At 45.8% G+C, this 20,000-nt stretch overlaps 1 protein-coding gene across 3 annotated transcripts in view; it reads right to left on the reverse strand.

Annotated features, from left to right (window-relative positions):
* The window catches only part of LOC143275840 (scavenger receptor cysteine-rich type 1 protein M160-like), a 134,696-nt gene that overhangs the window by 61,673 nt on the left and 53,023 nt on the right, over positions 1–20,000 (reverse strand). For all 3 annotated transcript variants that reach the window (XM_076580130.1, XM_076580129.1, XM_076580128.1), the window contains 10 exons: positions 19,807–19,979; positions 18,283–18,436; positions 17,891–18,063; positions 14,620–14,788; positions 12,901–13,073; positions 9,596–9,761; positions 7,056–7,228; positions 4,669–4,831; positions 2,182–2,342; positions 626–782 (listed from right to left, as the gene is read on the reverse strand). In XM_076580130.1, coding sequence (XP_076436245.1) covers positions 626–782; positions 2,182–2,342; positions 4,669–4,831; positions 7,056–7,228; positions 9,596–9,761; positions 12,901–13,073; positions 14,620–14,788; positions 17,891–18,063; positions 18,283–18,436; positions 19,807–19,979 — 1,662 coding nt within the window. The remainder of the gene's footprint in view (positions 1–625; positions 783–2,181; positions 2,343–4,668; positions 4,832–7,055; positions 7,229–9,595; positions 9,762–12,900; positions 13,074–14,619; positions 14,789–17,890; positions 18,064–18,282; positions 18,437–19,806; positions 19,980–20,000) is intronic.

The raw sequence follows: 20,000 nt of genomic DNA on the forward strand, positions 1-20,000 counted from the left end.
TTGCATGAATAAATTTCAATTCTGTCCCACGAAAAAGACGAACAACATAAGTACATGCACAATTAATACTTAGAACAGAAACAAGAGAAGAAGGAAGAGGAAGAGACAAGGAGAGAGAGAGAGAGAGAGAGAGAGAGAGAGAGACAGACAGACAGAAAGAAAGACAAGAGAGAGAGAGAGAGAGAGAGAGAGAGAGAGAGAGAGAGAGAGAGTGGAGGGGGGTGGAAGGGAGGGATGGAGGAAGAGAGAGAGAGAGACAAACAAAACAAAACAAAAAAACAACAACCGACCAACCAACCACCACCACTACAAAACACCACCACCACCATCAAACACCACCACCACTACCAAACACAACCACCTCCACCACCACCACCAAACACCACCACCACCAAACACCACCACCACCAAACACCACCACCACCAAACACCACCACCACCAAACACCACACCACCACCAAACACCACCACCATACACCACCACCACCAAACACCACCACCAAACACCACCACCACCACCAAACACCACCACCACCACCACCACAACCAAACACCACCACCACTAAACACCACACCACCACCACCAGCAAACACCACCACCACCAAACACCACCACAGGCCTCACGTGTTGAATCCCAGCTGCCTGCAGACGACGGTAGCAGCGTTGTCGTCGAAGTTCCTGTCACAGACGGTGCCCCAGGTGCCCTGGTACCTGACCTCCAGCCTGCCAGAGTCCGCCCCGCCCCCGTCCTGGAGTCTCACCTGGAGGTCCAGGGCACCCGCTGGAGAGAAGGGAGAAGGGAGGGAGGGGGGGGGGGGAGGGATAGTGAATGGAATCGTTGGTCCTATTCTTAGTTATTCTTATTGTTATCATCATCATCATCTATCATAATCTATCATTATCATCATTGTCGTCGTCATCACCATCATCACTGACGTCGTCGTCGTCATCATCGACACCACCATTGCCATTGACGTCACCATCATGACATCGTTAAAATCTTCTTATACCACCACCACACAACCATCATCATCGTCTTTATCGTCACCACCAACACCATCATCGTCACCAATGATGATGATGATGATCATCATCATCATCATCACACTCACCATCATCATCATACTCACCATCACCACCACTACAATCATCATCATCACCACCACCACCAAGACTACCACCACACCACCACCATTATCATCATCATCGATGATCACCACCACCACCATCATCATTATTATTATCACCATCACCACCACCACCACCACCATGACCACCACCACCACCACCACCATCACCACTTACACGACCACCACTATCACCACCACCACCACCACCAAAATCATCACCATTATTATCACCACCATCACCATTACCACCATCATCATCACCAACACCATCACCACCACCACAAACTACCACTACCATCACCACCATCATCATCACCATACCCACCACCACCACCATTACCACAAACTACCACTACCACAACCACCACCACCACGACAATTACCACCATAATCACCATCACTACGACCACCATCACTACCACCACCACCATCACCACAACATACCACCACCACAGCAAAATACCTCCACCATCACTATCACCACCACCACCACCATCACCATAACCACCACCATCCTGAATACTACTGACGGTTGGTATAGCAGACCATTATTATTATTATCATCATCATCACAACCACCACCACCACCATCACCACCACAACTATCACCACCACCATCACCCACCACCACGATCACAACCACCACAACCACCACCATCACTACCACAACCACCACTACCACAACCACCACCACCACCATCACTACCACAACCACCACCATCGCCCACCACCACCACGATCACAACCACCACCACCACTACCACAACCACCACCACCACCACCGCCATCACTACCACAACCACCACTATCACAACCACATCCACCACCACCACCACCGTCACTACCACAACCACCACCACCACCACCACTACCACCACCATCACCACTATCACAACCACCACCACCACCACCGCCAACACCACCACCACCACCATCACTACCACAACCACCACTACAACCACCACCACCACCACCATCACTATCACAACCACCACCACCACGGCCACCACAACCACCACCACCGCCGTCCCGCCCTGCCCTGATACTGACGGTTGGTGCAGCGGACCCCGACGTCCTCCCCGTGGCTGCAGTCGTGGCGGCCCCAGCCATTGAAGCGGCACTGGCTGAGGGAGGTCTCCGTCCCCTGGCACGAGACGTCGTCCATCCAGATGGGGCCTCGTCCCGCGCCAGCCCGGATCAGGGTCCCGCCTCTGTGGGGGTGAACAGAACAGAATAGAATAGAATAGAATAGATTAGAATAGATTGGAATGCTTTTTTAAATTGTCATAAAGCCTTAAAGTTTATAAGACACAATGGAACATAAACATGAGCATAATCATTAAGAAGAGATACATTCGTGAATAAATGGTGTGTGTGTGTGTGTGTGTGTGTGTGTGTGTGTGTGTGTGTGTGTGTGTGTGTGTGTGTGTGTGTGTGTGTGGATGTGGCTGAAAATGTACAATGTGCAGAATACATGTGAAATTTAACACGTTCAGTGTTCACGCTGGCGTCTTTTTAGCATGTTTACAATAATGGTTAATTACAACATTTCAAGTCAATGTGTGCAATACTTTTGTATCAGTATCTCAATAGGTTATTACATCCTTTTATAATCTAAGTCATGCTTAATATTTTGTTGTGTTGGGTACTTGTCACCGTTTGTTTCACCGCACATGTTGTAATTTCTGTAAATGAGATAACAGGAGGATTTCAGACCCACTTTCGTCTGATTTTCGTGGAGATTCCCCGCTTACTTTTAGCAAGAACCGTGTGTGTATGCGCGCATCCATTGTCTGTTTTTTTGTTTTTTTTTTTCTCGATTACCGAAAGGCTAAAATTTCGTCGTGGAAATCGCTGTCTTGACGAAAAGGATTTTGAACAATTTCGGTGACTATTTCTGCAAGTTTATAAGACACATTTGGTTATCTTTTTAAAATTTTTAATTACACCCATTATTTGCTTCAGTCTTCTATGTTCACGATGAGCGTGTTTCTTGTCACATCTCTCAAGGCTTTACGTATTCGAACTGATCCATTACCCCCGAAAGCGGAGTATGACTGCCTACATGGCGGGGTAAAAACGGTCATGCACGTAAAAGCCCACTCGTGTACATGCGAGTGAACGTGGCAGTTGCAGCCCACGAACGCAGAAGAAGAAGTAGAAGAAGAAGAAGAACTGATCCATTTATAAACTCTGCCGAAAAGTTGTCGGAACTTTAAAGGCAAGTGCAAAATCAGAAATGCGACGGAGTTACGGTGGTGGACTGCCCATGACGCCTTGACGCATTCTTCCCCAAAGCTACATGCCTACCACAACTCCCCTGGATCAGCACTGCTTGAGAAAACTGCAGAAAAAAAACAAACCAGGGTGGTTCACTACAACGGCAAAAATTGGTGGAGAACTGTTGATTTCATTAGTCGAACAAAAGCTTCGTTTGTAAACGGTTCAGTTCAGGATGGCAACTGTACCAGGTAAGAATGAACGAAATTAGAATAGCGTACGTGTTGGCACGAGAATACTCGTACCTGGTCCACAGGGGGAGAAGTAATCATGGAACGAGTAAACCTTTACCTCTTGCCATCACAGTTATCCTATCCCATCTCGTCCAGTCTCACCCTGTCCCATCTCACCCAATCTCGTCATCCCACTCTATCATCACATCCCACCTCTTACCCCCATCTCTTCCCAACTTATCTTACCTCACCCCATCTCTTCCCGTCCCGCCCCATCTCTTCCCGTCCCGCCCCATCTCTTTCCACCCCGCCCCATCTCTTCCCACCCCGCCCCATCTCTTCCCTTCCCACCCAATCTCTTCCCTTCCCATCCCATCCAAACTCATCCAATCTCTTCCCAAATCATCCAATCTCTTCCCTTCCCATCCAAACTCATCCAATCTCTTCCCACCCCACCCCATCTCTTTTCACCCCGCCCCATCTCTTCCCACCCCTTCCCACCCACCCAATCCCACCCACCCAATCCCACCCCATCCCTTCCCACCCACCCAATCCCACCCACCCACCCCACCCCTTCCCACCCACCCACCCAATCCCTTCCCACCCACCCCATCCCTTCCCACCCACCCCATCCCATCCACCCCTTCCCACCCAATCCCTTCCCACCCACCAACCCACCCCTTCCCACCCACCTCATCCCTTCCCACCCACCCACCTACCCCATCTCATCCCACCCACCCAATCCCACCCCACCCCACCCCTTCCCACCCACCCACCCCATCCCTTCCCACCCACCCCACCCCTTCCCACCCACCCAATCCACCCACCCACCCCATCCCTTCCCACCCACCCACCCAATCCCATCCCACCCACCCAATCCCACCCCACCCCATCCAATCTTTTCGCACCCCATCTCATCCCACCCCATATCATCTGATCTGATCTTTTCTTGTCTAATCGTCCCCCCCCCCCCCGACCCCCCTCTCCCCCTCCCTGACCCCCCCCCCCCCCCCACACCCAACCCCCCCTTGTACCACCGGACACCACCACCACCACCACCACCACCAGCAGCAGAGCCACTCACGCCAAGTTGAGGGTCCTGCAGACGACCTGCACGTCGTGTGTGTCGAAGGAGTCGTCGCACACGGTGCCCCACACGTTGTTGTAGCGGACCTCCACCCGCCCCTCGTACTGAGAGGCCCCACCGGTCAGTCTGAGGGCGAAGGGCGCGGAGCTCTGGCCGTTCACTGACGACGGCAAGGACGGACACACACACACACACACACACACACGCACACACACAGCCATACACACACAAACACAAAATATACACACACTCACATACACAGACACACTCACACACAGGCACACACACACACGCGAGCGCTCGCGCGCGCGCGCACACACACACACAGAGGCACACACGAGCACACAACGCACAAATATACAGACAGGGAGACACACAGACACAGACACACACAGACAGATGCACAGATACAGACAGACACACACGCACGCACACATAGACACACAGTCACACACACACACACGCGCACGCGCGCGCAGACACACATACAAAAACACACACAGAGACACAGACAGACAAACAGACAGACAGACAGACACACACACACACAGATACATAGACACACACACACACGTGCACGCACACATAGACACACAGCCACACACACACACATACACACACGCGCGCAGACACACACAAACACACACACACAGATACATAGACACACATACGCATGCACACATGGACACACAGCCACATACACACACACACACACACACACGAGCACACAAACAAACACACACACACACGCACACACACAGACAGACAGACACATACACACACACAAACACACACACACACACAAACACACACGCAACACACACACACAGAGCAGTTTCAGTTTCAAGAAAGGTTTCTTTTTTTTCATTTTTTTTTTCATATACGGTACACCACTGCTGCCGATAAAAAGAAAAGAAGGTATGGGTGTCTGATTTTCGCATTACCCATGGCACGCACACAGCAGGTCTTGAGATCCTATTCTCGAGTATGAAAAAACAACAACAAAAAAACCCAGAAAAAAAGAAGAAAAAAAACCACCACCACCACCAACAACAAAAACAGAAAAAAAAACCCAGAAAAAAAAACCCGAAAGAAATTTGCACACAAGAAGGTGAAGTGAGGGGAGGGGGGTGGGGATAGGACTAAGACAAGTATTAATTGTTTTTTCTTTTTCTTTCTTTCTTTCTTTCCTTCTTTCTTGATTATTACGTAGTATAAAGAACAGAAACAAACTCAACGAATGATATATAGACAGCAAGCGATATAAAACGGACAAGAAAGAGCCACCACAAATAAAAAACAAGAGAGGCAAGGCCTTCAAGACTCACTTGTGATAAATTACGTTCCCTAGCATTAACTACAGAGTAATTTCCCTTTTTTACTATCTGCACCAAAACGTTTGCAAAATAAATAAAAATTCCATGCTTAGTAAAAGAAGTTCCTGTTTGAACAAAAAATGATAATAATGACTCCTCTTGTTGTTGTGTCAGAATAAGAGGTCAAAGTGCCAAGTTTAGAGAATACAAAAAATATAAATATAACAGTAAATGCAGTTTGCATATAATTAGGCTTCTTTTTTTATTTTTTTGTGCCCATCCCAGAGGTGCAATATTGTTTTAAACAAGATGACTGGAAAGAACTGAATTTTTCCTATTTTTATGCCAAATTTGGTGTCAACTGACATAGTATTTGCAGAGAAAATGTCAATGTTAAAGTTTACCACGGACACATAGACACACAGACACACACACACACACAGACAACCGAACACCGGGTTAAAACATAGACTCACTTTGTTTACACAAGTGAGTCAAAAACCAAACCAGCTGAAAAGTGGTGTTTTTTTTTTTTTGGTTTCGGTTTACACAAAAATGTAGTTTGACTTTTGCGATGCTGCGTGTTGTGAGGGAAATGAATGAATGGGTCAATTAGATACATCAAACACACAGATATCGTGCGTACACTACAAAAAAACACACAGCGCATACCCTCGTATGCATTCAAAGACACACACACACACACACACACAAACGCACAAGTATACAAAATATACACACACACACACACACACACAAATACACGTACAGACAGACACACTCACAGACAGACAGCCAAACAGACACACACACACTCATATACACACAAATATACACAACCAAGTACACAGACAGACACAGACACACTCAAACACAGCCAGCCACACACACACACACACACACCCATCCCCTCACCGCATCCTATCCTCACACACACACAAATTTTCATTCGATATATACGTGCAATGAATGAATTAAAGAACGAACGAACGAACGAACACCCCTCCCCCTTCCCCCCACCCCCATCCCTCCTCCTCCACCCCCCCCACCCCCGAACGCAATACTGACTGTCCATGCACCATACTCCGGCATCCTCGTAGTGACCACAGTTGTTCTGGCCCCACGGTTTGAGTCTACAGTCGGCCAGACCGGCCTCTGACCCATTGCAGGCCACATCGTCCAGCCAGATGCTGCCGTTGCCCGGCCCGTAGTACGCGTTGGACATTGGCACGGCGAAAATGCTGCGCGTGAGAGAAACGAAACGAAACGTAACGAAATGAAATCAGACAATATCTATCTATCTATCTATATATCGTGCCTTGAGCATTACTGTATTTTAATGAAAGGCGCAATGTAAATAAACTATCACACACACACACACATACACATATATATATATATAAAGAGGCAAAGGAGATTTGACTGCGCCGATGTATTATGATGATAATGATAATTCTAATGAAAATAACAACGATGATGGTGATGATAATAATGATAATGATGCTTAAAAAAAAAATCATCGTCATCATCATCATCATGACACCGACGACGACGACAACAACAACAACAATAATAATAATAATGACGATAATGACAATAATGATGATGAGGGACTTGGGATAATAATTACACGATAATCAGATTAACAAAAAAGAAAAAAGAAAAACAACAACATGTCAATCACGTAAAAAATTCGAAAGATGAACATGAAACGAAGCGAAACTTTATTTCAACAGGATAAAAACGAACATCATCATCATGACACCGACGACGACGACGACAACAACAACAACAACAATAATAATAATAATAATGACGATAATGATAATAATGATGATGAGGGACTTGGGATAATAATTACACGATAATCAGATTAACAAAAAAGAAAAAAAGAAAAAAAAACAACCATGTCAATCACGTAAAAAATTCGAAAGATGAACATGAAACGAAACGAAACTTTATTTCAACAGGATAAAAACGAACAAACAGAATATGTTTTCTATAATTAATAAAAAAAAAAAAAAAAAATTGACATCCTGTCCTCTGTAGAAAAAAAAAGAGAAAGAATGATAAGAAATGTACAGATATGCGACAGAATAAAGTGTGCGTGCATTTATGAAAGGTATACATCATGCGTCAAGTTCGGTTTAGTCACAAGGACGAACGTTTGCAAGTTGTTGAAATTCATGGGCTTGGATGTGACGCAAGCTTTTGAATTTGCGCTCAGTTGGTATCCATCAGCAGCAGTTGCAATCGCATCATCGTCAACATCAGTAGCAGCAGCAATAGCACACAACTGATGGCAGAAACAGAAAGAAGAATCCAAGCATTCGAAACCAAGTGCTTGAGGAGACTACTACAATCAATCAAGAGCAAATTCAACCACCACCATCACTTCTACAACCACCACTTTTACGAGTACCACCACCACCACCACAACCTCCACCACAACACCACTACTCCTTTTCCTCCTCCTTCTACTACTACTACTACTGGTAATGATGATGACAGATATCAATCAAGCGCAAATTCAACCGCCACTTCCACTTTTACTACCACCGCTTTTACTTACGAGTACCACCACCACCTCCACCACTCCTCCGCCACCACCTCCTCCTCCTCCTACTATTTGTTTGCATTTGTATTTCTCTTTTTATCACAGCAGATTTCTCTGTGTGAAATTCGGGCTGCTCTCCCCATGGAGAGCGCGTCGCTACACTACAGCGCCACCCTTTTTTTAAAAATATATATTTTCCTGCGTGCAGTTTTATTTTGTTTTTCCTATCGAAGTGGATTTTTCTACAGAATTTTGCCAGGAACAACCCTTTTGTTGCCGTGGGTTCTTTTACGTGCGCTAAGTGCATGCTGCACACGGGACCTCGGTTTATCGTCTCAACCGAATGATTAGCGTCCAGACCACCACTCCAGGTCTAGTGGAGGGGGAGAAAATATCGGCGGCTGAGCCGTGATTCGAACCAGCACGCTCAGATTCTCTCGCTTCCTAGGCGGACGCGTTACCTCTAGGCCCTCACTCCACAGATATGATAGTCAGTTGTGTCCGACTACGACCATCAGAACAGCAGAGGAGGCAACAGCTGTTCCGACTAATTGGGCTAGAATTTGATTATAGTGGAGAGTGTCTTGCCCAAGTTACATCCCCACTCTCTTGGCCAAGAGGGTTTTAGGACAGTCGGCGTTGGGATGGTTCCCAAAGGCCAACTAGCCCACAAGGCTGCAGCACAAAGAGCGAGTGCAATTTTGCCTCCTAGTTTGAGAGTCATAGTCCTTCACAAAAGACTACGCTGTAAATGATTTCCCATTGACTGGAGAAACCATTGATACTACTACTACTACTACTACTACGATGAGACCAAGCTAAAGGTCTACAGAGCAGTAGTAGCCACCCGCCTCACCAGTCCCGGAAGGGGGCAGTGGGAGTGCCGGTTTAGTCGCCGGCAACCCGACCCTGAACAGGTTGTACTGGATTACAGGTTACCAGTAGCAGATCTAATGACCTGACCTGACTACGAGTACCACCATCACCACCTCCGTCACCTCCTCCTACTGCTACTACTACTACTACTACTACTACTCAAGCCGTGACCCACCTGGCACCGCCAAAGCCTAGGTTCCTGCAGGCAACCTGAGCCTCTGCCAATCCCCAGTGGTCATCACAGATGGTGCCCCACTGCCCGTTGTGCTGTACCTCCACCCGACCCTGCGTTGCATCTGATCCATTGACCAACTGGAGCCTCAGCGGCGGGTTCGTTGCGGCTGCGTGGCGGGGAGAGAGAGAGAGAGAGGAGGAATAATGGTGAAGGTGATGGTGGTGGTGGTGATGGTGGTGGTGATGATGGTAGTGGTGCTGGTGATAGGGGTTGTGGTGGTGTTGGTGATGGTGGTGTTGGTGATGGTGGTGGTGATGGTGATGGTGGTGATGATGGTAGTGGTGGTGATGGTATTGGTGGTGGTGGTGATAGGGGTTGTGGTGGTGGTGGTGATGGTGGTGTTGATGGTGGTGGTGATGATGGTGGTGATGGTGATGATGATGTTGGTGATGATGGTAGTGGTGATGATGATGATGTTGGTGATGATGGTGGTGGTGATAATGGTGGTGATGGTGGTGGTGATGATAATGGTGATGGTGGTGGTGATGATGTTGGTGATGTAGATGGTGATGATGGTGGTGGTGATGATGGTGATGAAGGTGGTGATGATGGTGGTGGTGATGATGATCTTGGTGATGATGGTGGTGGTGATGGTGGTGATTGTGATGATGATGATGGTGATGGTGGTGGTGATGATGGTGAGGATACCAAACGACAACAATAATAACCAATAACAGCAATGCTAATGATAATGCTAATAATAATGCTAATGCTAATAATAATAATAATGAAGAAGATGATGATGATGATAGTAAACAATAGCAGCAATGATAATGCTAATGATAATGATGATTATCATGATAGTAGTAATAATAATTATAATAACAATAATAATGATAATGACGATAACAATAATAACAAGAGAGGCAAGGCCTTCAAGACTCACTTGTGATACACTAAAAAAAAAAAAAAAAAAAAAATCTAATCGTTAAAATGTGTTCTGTATTTGTTATTATAAAGCTTCGGGTTAAAAGAAAAAGAGGGAAGAAAAAAAAAAAAAAAGTCCTGACGGCAGATTCGAACCCCGCGTGTTCGGGTGAGAAGAAACTGTCTTATCCATTACACTATCGTGGCTCCTTAAATGACGTTCAAAAATATAATATATAAACATGCTTTTTTTAAAGGGCGATAAATCGATTGCGGTATTCGCAGTGAGAACGCTGTTTAAATCGTATTATTCTGGTGTATCTTGGGCATAAAAAAAAAAAAAATCTTTAAGGACAAGTAAAAATTCTTTTTAAGTCCGCGGTAAAGGAGACGTGGCTATCGCCGCAATCACACTGCAACATTTAGCCGTTTTCTCTGGATCTAGATAGATGTACAAGGTCAATTTCTCTTTTATGTTCATTCTAGTTTTATAGTTTTAAAGTTGATATGAAAATTGAGTATTTTGTTAAACTAATAACATGCAGAGCCAAGTACAAGTACTTCTAAACTTCATAATATGAAGTGAAAAGGACTTCATTTTGAGAAAAGTCAAGACTGGAAATTTTTGCGTTTCATCTATTCAAAGGTATTAACTCTCATGCTTTATTATTTTTAACTGTGAATTCCGACTGAATATATGGATATTTTTATGGCAGTTTGGGGCATAATCCAGTAAGTGATGAGGCGTTCACAAATCTTTCTCTGAATAAATATTTAACGGTCTCCTTCTCCAACTTTCCATCACATGTTATCGTGTATTGTCGATTGAATATAGGATTGAACGGGCAGGTCAACAACTTGAAACAAAATGGCGTCGTTCGCGTTCGCGAATAACATGAGCACGCGCTTTGAATGTGTATAAATATGTGTACGCAATTAATTTTTGCCCATGACCTTCAGGGCTCAGCCAATAGATCTGTAAAGTCCACTCGTCGTATTGATTTTAGTATTTTCCGAAAAGGACCACTTGGGCGAATGAACATAGTGAAAGCCCTGTACACTGAGAGTAGAACACACAAGCTTTTTATGTATTGAGTATAATTTCAAAATGTAATGTTTAAGATGAGAAAGATCAGTTTAAAGCAAATTAAACCTCCTAGCATTAATTACAGATTAACTTCCCTTTTTTACTATCTGCACCAAAGACATGCAAAATAAATATAACTTCCATGCTTAGCAAAAGAAGTTCCTGTTTGAACAAAAAATGATAAAAATGACTGCTCTTGTTGTGTCAGAATATCAGATCAATGTGCCAAGTTTAGAGAATAAAAAAATATAAATATAACAGTAAATTCAGTTTGCATATAATCTGGCTTCTTTAAAAAAAAAATTTGTGACAATCCCAGAGGTGAAATATTGTTTTAAACAAGATGACTGGAAAGAATTTAATTTTTCCTATTTTTGTGCAAATTTGGTGTCAACTGACAAAGTATTTGCAGAGAAAATGGCAATGTTAAAGTTTACCACGGACACACAGACACACACACACACACACAGACATCCGAACACCGGGTTAAAACATAGACTCACTTTGTTTACACAAGTGAGTCAATAATGATAATAACAACAACAAAACAAAACAAAAAAATAATGATAAGAGAAGAAGAACAACAACAACAACAAAATATACATAATAATGATGATGGTGATAATTAACGTGTGTGTGTGTGTGTGTGTGTGTGTGTGTGTGTGTGTGTGTGTGTGTGTGTGTTGTATTGTAGGCCTATTGTACTGCTTTTTGCACCGATTTCTCTGTGTTAGATCCGGGGTGCTTTTTCCGTTTTTCCTGTCTGCAAGTCTATTTGTTTTTCTGTCACAGTGGATTTGTCTGCAAAAGGTTGCCAGGGACACCCCCCGCCTCCCCCCCCACCTTTTTAAATTTTTTATACTGCATTCTCTTACGTAAATACAATACAATGCAATATGATACAATACAAAGCCACACACACACACACACACACGCAGCACAAACACACACATACAAACACACATACACAGAGCAAACACACACACACACACAAAACACACACACATACACACATATACAGAGCACAAACACACACACACACAACTCACACACACACACAACACACACACATACACACAAACACAGAGCACAAACACACACACACACACACTTTCTTACACTAACATACACATGTATTCCCTTTCCTTTATCCACTACTTTTCTCCTTTCCGTCTAATAACACTTACAGTGAATAGACGTTAAACTGAAGAAAACACACACACACACACAGAGCACAAACACACGCTACACACACACACCCACACACACACACACACACAGAGGCACTAACTGGGTGCACAAGAAATGGCTACGTCCTCAGCGTGACGACAATTGCTGGTTCCCAAAGGCTGGTGACGACAGTCGTCCAGTGAGGTCTCGTTACCAAGGCAACGCACGTCATCCATCCAGATGATGCCAGTTCCCGCAGGGAACGTCCCCTGCGGAAGAACTCTGGGCTGCGCGCTGAATAGCATAGAACAGAATAGAATAGATTATGAATATGAATATGTCTTTTTTTACCAAGTGTACCGGGGTCACAAGGAATATTGGAGAGGACGCTACATAAAAGGCACAAACATAAATCGTAAAATCATACACAAACACAAATACAGTGGAATTTAGGACACTGCATATGTGCATATCAATATGAGAAATTACGCGCGCGCGCGCGCACACACACACACAATTAAACATTAGCTGTACATCACATGTGGATGGGGCTGATGACTAGATCTTCAGGTATTGATCATACTGGATTTGTTCAAAAGACATAACCATGTGAGACTCTTTTTTTTTTTAATTGTATAACACACACACGCACAAACACACACACAGAGTGCCAAAAGACAGACATACAGACAGACACTCACACGCACCCTCAATACCCCCACCCCCCGCTTAACAAATACTGTGCCATAGAGACCTCCCCTCCCTCCCCGGACATAGTTTGACAGAGAGACAGACACACATGTAGATATAACATAATATAGCATGACATAATAATAATGATTATATATATATATATAAATAAATTATAAAAATATATATATAACATACACTCACCCTCGCCCACCCTCCCTCTCACAAAGACACTGCCACAGAGACTTCCCCTCACACACAGTGCGTCAGACACACACACACACACGCACACACACAGACGATGTGCCCCCCCCCACCCCCTCCCACTACCAACCCACCCACCCCCGCCCCCAACCCCACAACAATACCCCCCGTCCCTCCACATGTCCACACTCACAGACACCCAATCACACAGTGCCACAGATAACCCCCCTAGACCCCCCCCCCCCCACACACACACACACCCGAACACAGTGTCGAATCTCCACGCTCAAACCCCACACACAGTGCCACAGATACCCCCCACCCCACCCCTCAAACACAGTGTCGACTCCCTACCCCCCATCCCCACACACAGTGCCACAGATAACCCCCCACCCCACCCCTCAAACACAGTGTCGACTCCCTACCCCCCATCCCCACACACAGTGCCACAGATACCCCCCCACCCCACCCCTCAAACACAGTGTCGACTCCCCACCCCCTATCCCCACACACAGTGCCACAGATACCCCCCACCCCTCAAACACAGTGTCGACTCCCTACCCCCTATCCCCACACACAGTGCCACAGATAACCCCCACCCCACCCCTCAAACACAGTGTCGACTCCCCACCCCCTATCCCCACACACAGTGCCACAGATACCCCCCCTCCCCACCCCCACCCCCATCCAAACACCGTGTCGACTCCCCACCCCCTATCCCCACACACAGTGCCACAGATACCCCCCCTCCCCCCCCCCCCCCCCCACACCCATCCAAACACCGTGTCGACTCCCCACCCCCCATCCCCACACACAGTGCCACAGATAACGCCCCCCCCCCCCCCCCACACACACACACACCTACCCCCCACACAGTGCCGAAACCCTCCCCCCCCCACCTCTCTCCCTCCCCCAGCTCCCGACCCCCCCACCCCCACACACTCACTTCCGGAAGCCGATCATCGCGCAGGCGACGGCAGCGCTGCTGGCTGTGAAACCATCGTCACACACCGTACCCCACTGGTGGTTGTAGTACACCTCCAGACTACCCTGGGTACTGTTGGGCCCGCTGGCACCCACCAGCCTGGCCCGCAGACTGCCGCTGGATGGTGTGGCTGCACACGGGTCAGCATTGTGTTAACTCACTCAGTACGGCCAGTCCTCTCTTCTCCTCTACACAGACCCCTCGGATGTCCAGTGGGTGTCTGAATGACCCAACCTTTAGCTTCCGGCGTCAGAATTGTGGTATTCTTTGTCAACATTCACCTCTTCAGTATAAGAGCCTTCCGCTTGCAATATTTTGATGATGGTAATTGGGGTGAAACGCTGTTAACGTCGTTTCTTTCGCCGTTCGTATGGAGAGAGTTAAGGGACACAGCAGTGCGGAAGAGACCAAAATGATGAATTTTCATGATTTGTGGTTTTGGATGGATTTTGATTCTTGAACATCTCTTCTATCATATGCATAAGTTTTTCCACTATAAACATGTCTTTAACAATAAAAAAAAAATTGCCAATAAAGATTGTTTGCTGAGTCACGGAAGTGTTCATTTCGTTCAATTTTGACGCAAGTCGTCAAGTTTCTGGCCTTGACAACATACCTTGGACCTGCTCAATGATGGGTAAACCTACAACCATGAGACTTTGCATGACTGTATGTATGAAACTATTCTCTGGATTTTAATTCATAGCGGTTCCAATATTTTACCCATTGTAAATTTTGAGGATTTCGCAATACCCAAAATTAAAAAAATTCACAAAATTACAACAATTGAAGAACAAACACAATCTCAGGTGAAAATGAAGATAATGTCATTGTGTATCAAGTCCACATAACAAAAAATGTTTGCATGCACAACATGGACCAGAAACCCGATTGCTTTTATACATTGTTTGGCGGCCATTTTGATTTGTTTCCATAGCAACGGGTTTTCGCAGAAATCTAATATAACACTTTTTTGTGATTCAAAAGTGATGATACACCTAGCAGACAAAAGCAAACAAACAAAAAACAAAACAAGAGATATAGTTGGAGAGAGAAAAAAAAGTCGTTATTTGACTGTAGTGTCTGGCCTTAACTCACAGCAGATTTCTCTCTGTGTGAAAATCGGGCTGCTCTCCTCACAGGGACAGCGCGTCGATACACTGAGAGAACCACCAATCTTTTTATTTTATTTTATTTATTTATTTATTTATTTTATCCCTGCCTGCAGTTCCTTTTTATTTGTTTTTCCTATCGAAGTGGATTTTTTTTCCCTACAGAATTTTGCCAGGGACAACCCCTTTGTTGCCGTGGGTTCTTTTACGTGCGCTAATTAAGTACATGCTGCACACGGGACCTCGGTTTACAGTCTCGACCGAATGACTAGCGTCCAGACCACCACTCGAGGTCTAGTGGAGGGGGAGAAAATACTGGCGACTGTGCCGTGATTCGAACCAGCGCGCTCAGATTCTCTCGCTTCTTAGGCGGACGCGTTACCTCTAGGCCATCACTCCGTTTACCTCCAGGCCATCAGTCAATAGCAGTAGTATGATGATTATGATATGGATACTTATATAGCGCCTATCCTCGGTCGGAGACCAAGCTCTAAGCGTTTTACAAACACGGGGTCATTTACACAACAGGCTGCCTACCTGGCTAGAGCAGACTGACGGCTGCCATTTGGGCGCTCATCATTCGTTTCCTGTGTCATTCAGTCAGTCACACACGCATATATACTCACACAGACATGCAACATTTGACGTGTATGACCATTTCTTTCATTTGCCCCGCCATATAGGCAGCCATACTCCGTTTTCTGGGATGTGCATGCTGGGCACGTTCTTCTTGTTTCCATAACCCACAGAACGCTGACATGGATTACAAGGATCTTTAACGTGAGTATTTGATCTTCTGCGTGCGTACACACACGAAGGGGGTCCAGGTACTAACAGGTCTGCACATATGTTGACCTGGGAGATCGGAAAAATCACCCTTTACCCACATGCGCTAGGCGCCGTTACCGAGATTCGAACCCGGGACGCTCAGATTGAAAGTCCAACCCTTTAATCACTCCGCTATTGCGCTAGTAGTAGTGGTGGTAGTGGGAGCGGTAGTAGTGGTAAAAGTAATGAATGGCAATTAGTGTTATGGTCTCAGCTGAGAAGGGATCTGTCTAAAGATCGGTGAAGTCTAAAGTTTCGTTCCCTCGTGCGGAAGAAAAGGTTTCACAGTAAAGATCGTGCGAAATTCCCGACCGATTCAGTGCACTTAATTTGGTTCTCATGGTATATCTGTGGAAAAACAGCATACCGATTGGACTGCACAGTCTACAGCTTTCGTAAGACTGCCTTTGATTGGATGCAATGCCTGACACTGCCATGTTTCTGTAACTTTTTATTTATTTATTTATTTTGTTTTTTTAATTTTTACGTTTTGCAGAAGCCGCGCGAAAGAGCACTCATGTGATTTTTCTTCTTTAAAATGTTAAAGCCTATGGACATTCACTGTAAGAATATGTAGAGATCTGTGCGTTAGGATCAACTTGCCTCTGAGAAAAGAAGAAGAGGAAGAAGAAGAAGAAGAAAAACCCAGCTACACACGGAGCCCAGTGTTGACAATGTACAATTCACAAACAGAATGTCAATGGTAGGCGATTATCAGTTTCCTTTGGGAAAGAAATGGAAAGATCCATACCATCGACATTGTAAAATAGGAAAATGAAGTGTGTGTGTGTGTGTGTGTGTGTGTGTGTGTGTGTGTGTGTTCTGAAACAGGTGAATGCGTACTGGCCAAAATCAGCTCGCAATAAATGAACAATAAACATGAAAAGAAGAAGAAGAGGAAGAAGGTGGAGTAGTAGTAGTAGTAGTAGTAGTAGTAGTAGTAGTAATGATAGTAGTAGTAGTGGCAGTAGTAGTAGTAGTAGTAGCAGGAGGAGGAGGAGGAGGAGGAGGAGAAGAAGAAGAAGAAGAAGAAGAAGAAGAAGAAGAAGAAGAAGAAGAAGAAGAAGAAGAAGAAGAAAACTATTTTTCCTGCTTCGGATATCTCCGTTCCCCTTCTACTCCTCGTAACCTTCATTCTCCTCTTGCACTTCCTTCACTTATCCTCCTTGCACCCTGCTTAATTCATAACCCCCCCCCCCCACCCCCCTGTTCCTCCATCTCCTGGCGTTCTCCCCCCCCCCCATCTATCCCCCCTGATCCCCCCCCCCTCCCACCACCATCTCTCAACTTACTATCACTGCAGATAACGCCCACGTCCTCTGAATGGGAACAGTCGTTGTCGTGGATGATGTTGTGGGCACAATCCATGAGGGAGCTCTCGTTGCCATTGCACCGTACGTTGTCCAACAAGATCAGCCCTCGCCCTTGTCCGAAGCTGGACGCCGACACTGGAAAGGCTCCCCTCCTGGGAAAAAAAGGTACACGGATAGAATAACATCAAATCAAATTAAATCAAATGAAATAGAACAAAATAAAATTGATATGATAAAACGAGAAAAAAAAAAAGGAATAAACTTGATAAGACAAAACCAAACAAAATGCGGATATTATCGTCATGATTGTTAACAAAAAACAACAACAAAAACAAAACAAAAAAAACAACAACATTTGTTCATGCACGTACGACGGGTAGTGCAGCATGCGGCAGACGACCTTGGCGGCATTGGCATCGAAGTAGTCATCACACACTGTGCCCCAGTCGTGCCCGAACCGTACCTCCACCCGCCCGCTATCGTACCGGTTCCTGTTGATTCCCGCCAGCCGAACTTGAAGCGCCTCTGCAGCAGCATGAGAAACCAAGACAAACCCTTGACTGCCGTAGAACGTATGACGTACGTGCATAATGCCGTCACTGATGACGTCTTCAGAGAGAAGGGAAATAACTCTGGGAGGCTGAAAATTCACAGAGTTTATCTGGAGTGGTGTGTCTCCAGACCATTTTCTCAGTTTCAGGTTTATTGTTTTGGATATTGTTTTATGACTTGAGACACCACTTCCTACTGTTTTCCCCCCCTGGCACTGAAGCGGTATTTAAGACAGTGATTGAATAGGCCAAAGAATGGGTGGTGGGTGGTTTGTAGGAGTGGAGATGTGGGGGGGTGGGGGGGGTGGGAGGGGGGGGGGGGGGGGGGGAGAGGGGGGTATGAGGGGGGAAGGGAGAAAGTGGGAGGGAAAATACAATATAATGACTATTTTGATGGGGAAGATAGATGATGTGTGTAGTGCGTTTGTGCGGTGTGTTAATGTATATATATATATATATATATATATATATATATATATATATATAGTCACACACACAGACGCAGACGCAGACACACACACACACACACACACACACACACACAGACACACACGCACACACACATCATCATCATCATCAAAAACAACGAGAATAGGCGCTGTATAAGAATGCACATCATCATCATCATCATCATCATCATCAACGAGAATAGGCGCTATGTAAGTATGCACATCATCATCATCATCACCATCACTATCCCCCACCACCACCCCCAAGCCACACCACCACCACCTCTCCCACCCCTACCACCTTCCCCCAGCCCCCTAACCCCCCCCCACCCCCACAAAAAAACAACAAACAACAAAAGAGAGAGAGAGAGAGAGAGAGAGAGAGAGAGAGAGAGAGAGAGAGAGAGAGAGAGAAATACCCCCCCCCCCCAAAAAAAAAACCCCAACAAGAACAACCCCCCCCCCCAAAAAAAAAAAACCCAACAAAAACAACCCCTCCCCCCAAAAAAAACAACAAAAACACCCCCCCCAAAAAAAAACAAAAAACAAACAAACCCAAAACAAAACCCAACAAAAACACCCTCCCCCCCAAAAAAAAACCCCAACAAAAACACCCCCCAAAACCCCAACAAAAACACCCTCCCCCCAAAAAACCCAACAACACCCCCCCCCCCCAACAAAAACACCCTTCCCAAAAAACACCCAACAAAAACACCTCCCCCCCCCCCAAAAAAAAAACAAAACAACAAAAACACCCTCCCCCCAAAAAAAACCAACAAAAACACCCCCCCCCCAAAAAAAACAACAACAAACAAACAAACAAAAAAAACCAAAACAAACAACAAACAAACAAACAAACAAACAACAACAAAAAAACACCCCAACAAAAACGTACGAGCGTGGCACTGGACTCCCACGTCCTCGCCGTGACGACAGTTGTGGTTGTAGAGTCCCTTGTTCCCGCACTGGGCCAGCGATGTCTCCGTGCCCGTGCACTGCAGGTCGTCCAGGATGATAGACCCCGTGCCCGGCCCGTACAACGCACTGCTCACCGGTATCGCGCTGGGGCTGCGGTTGAGAAGGGGGTGG

The sequence above is a fragment of the Babylonia areolata genome, chromosome 31 (assembly GCF_041734735.1).
Source record: "Babylonia areolata isolate BAREFJ2019XMU chromosome 31, ASM4173473v1, whole genome shotgun sequence".
NCBI lineage: Eukaryota > Metazoa > Mollusca > Gastropoda > Neogastropoda > Buccinidae > Babylonia > Babylonia areolata.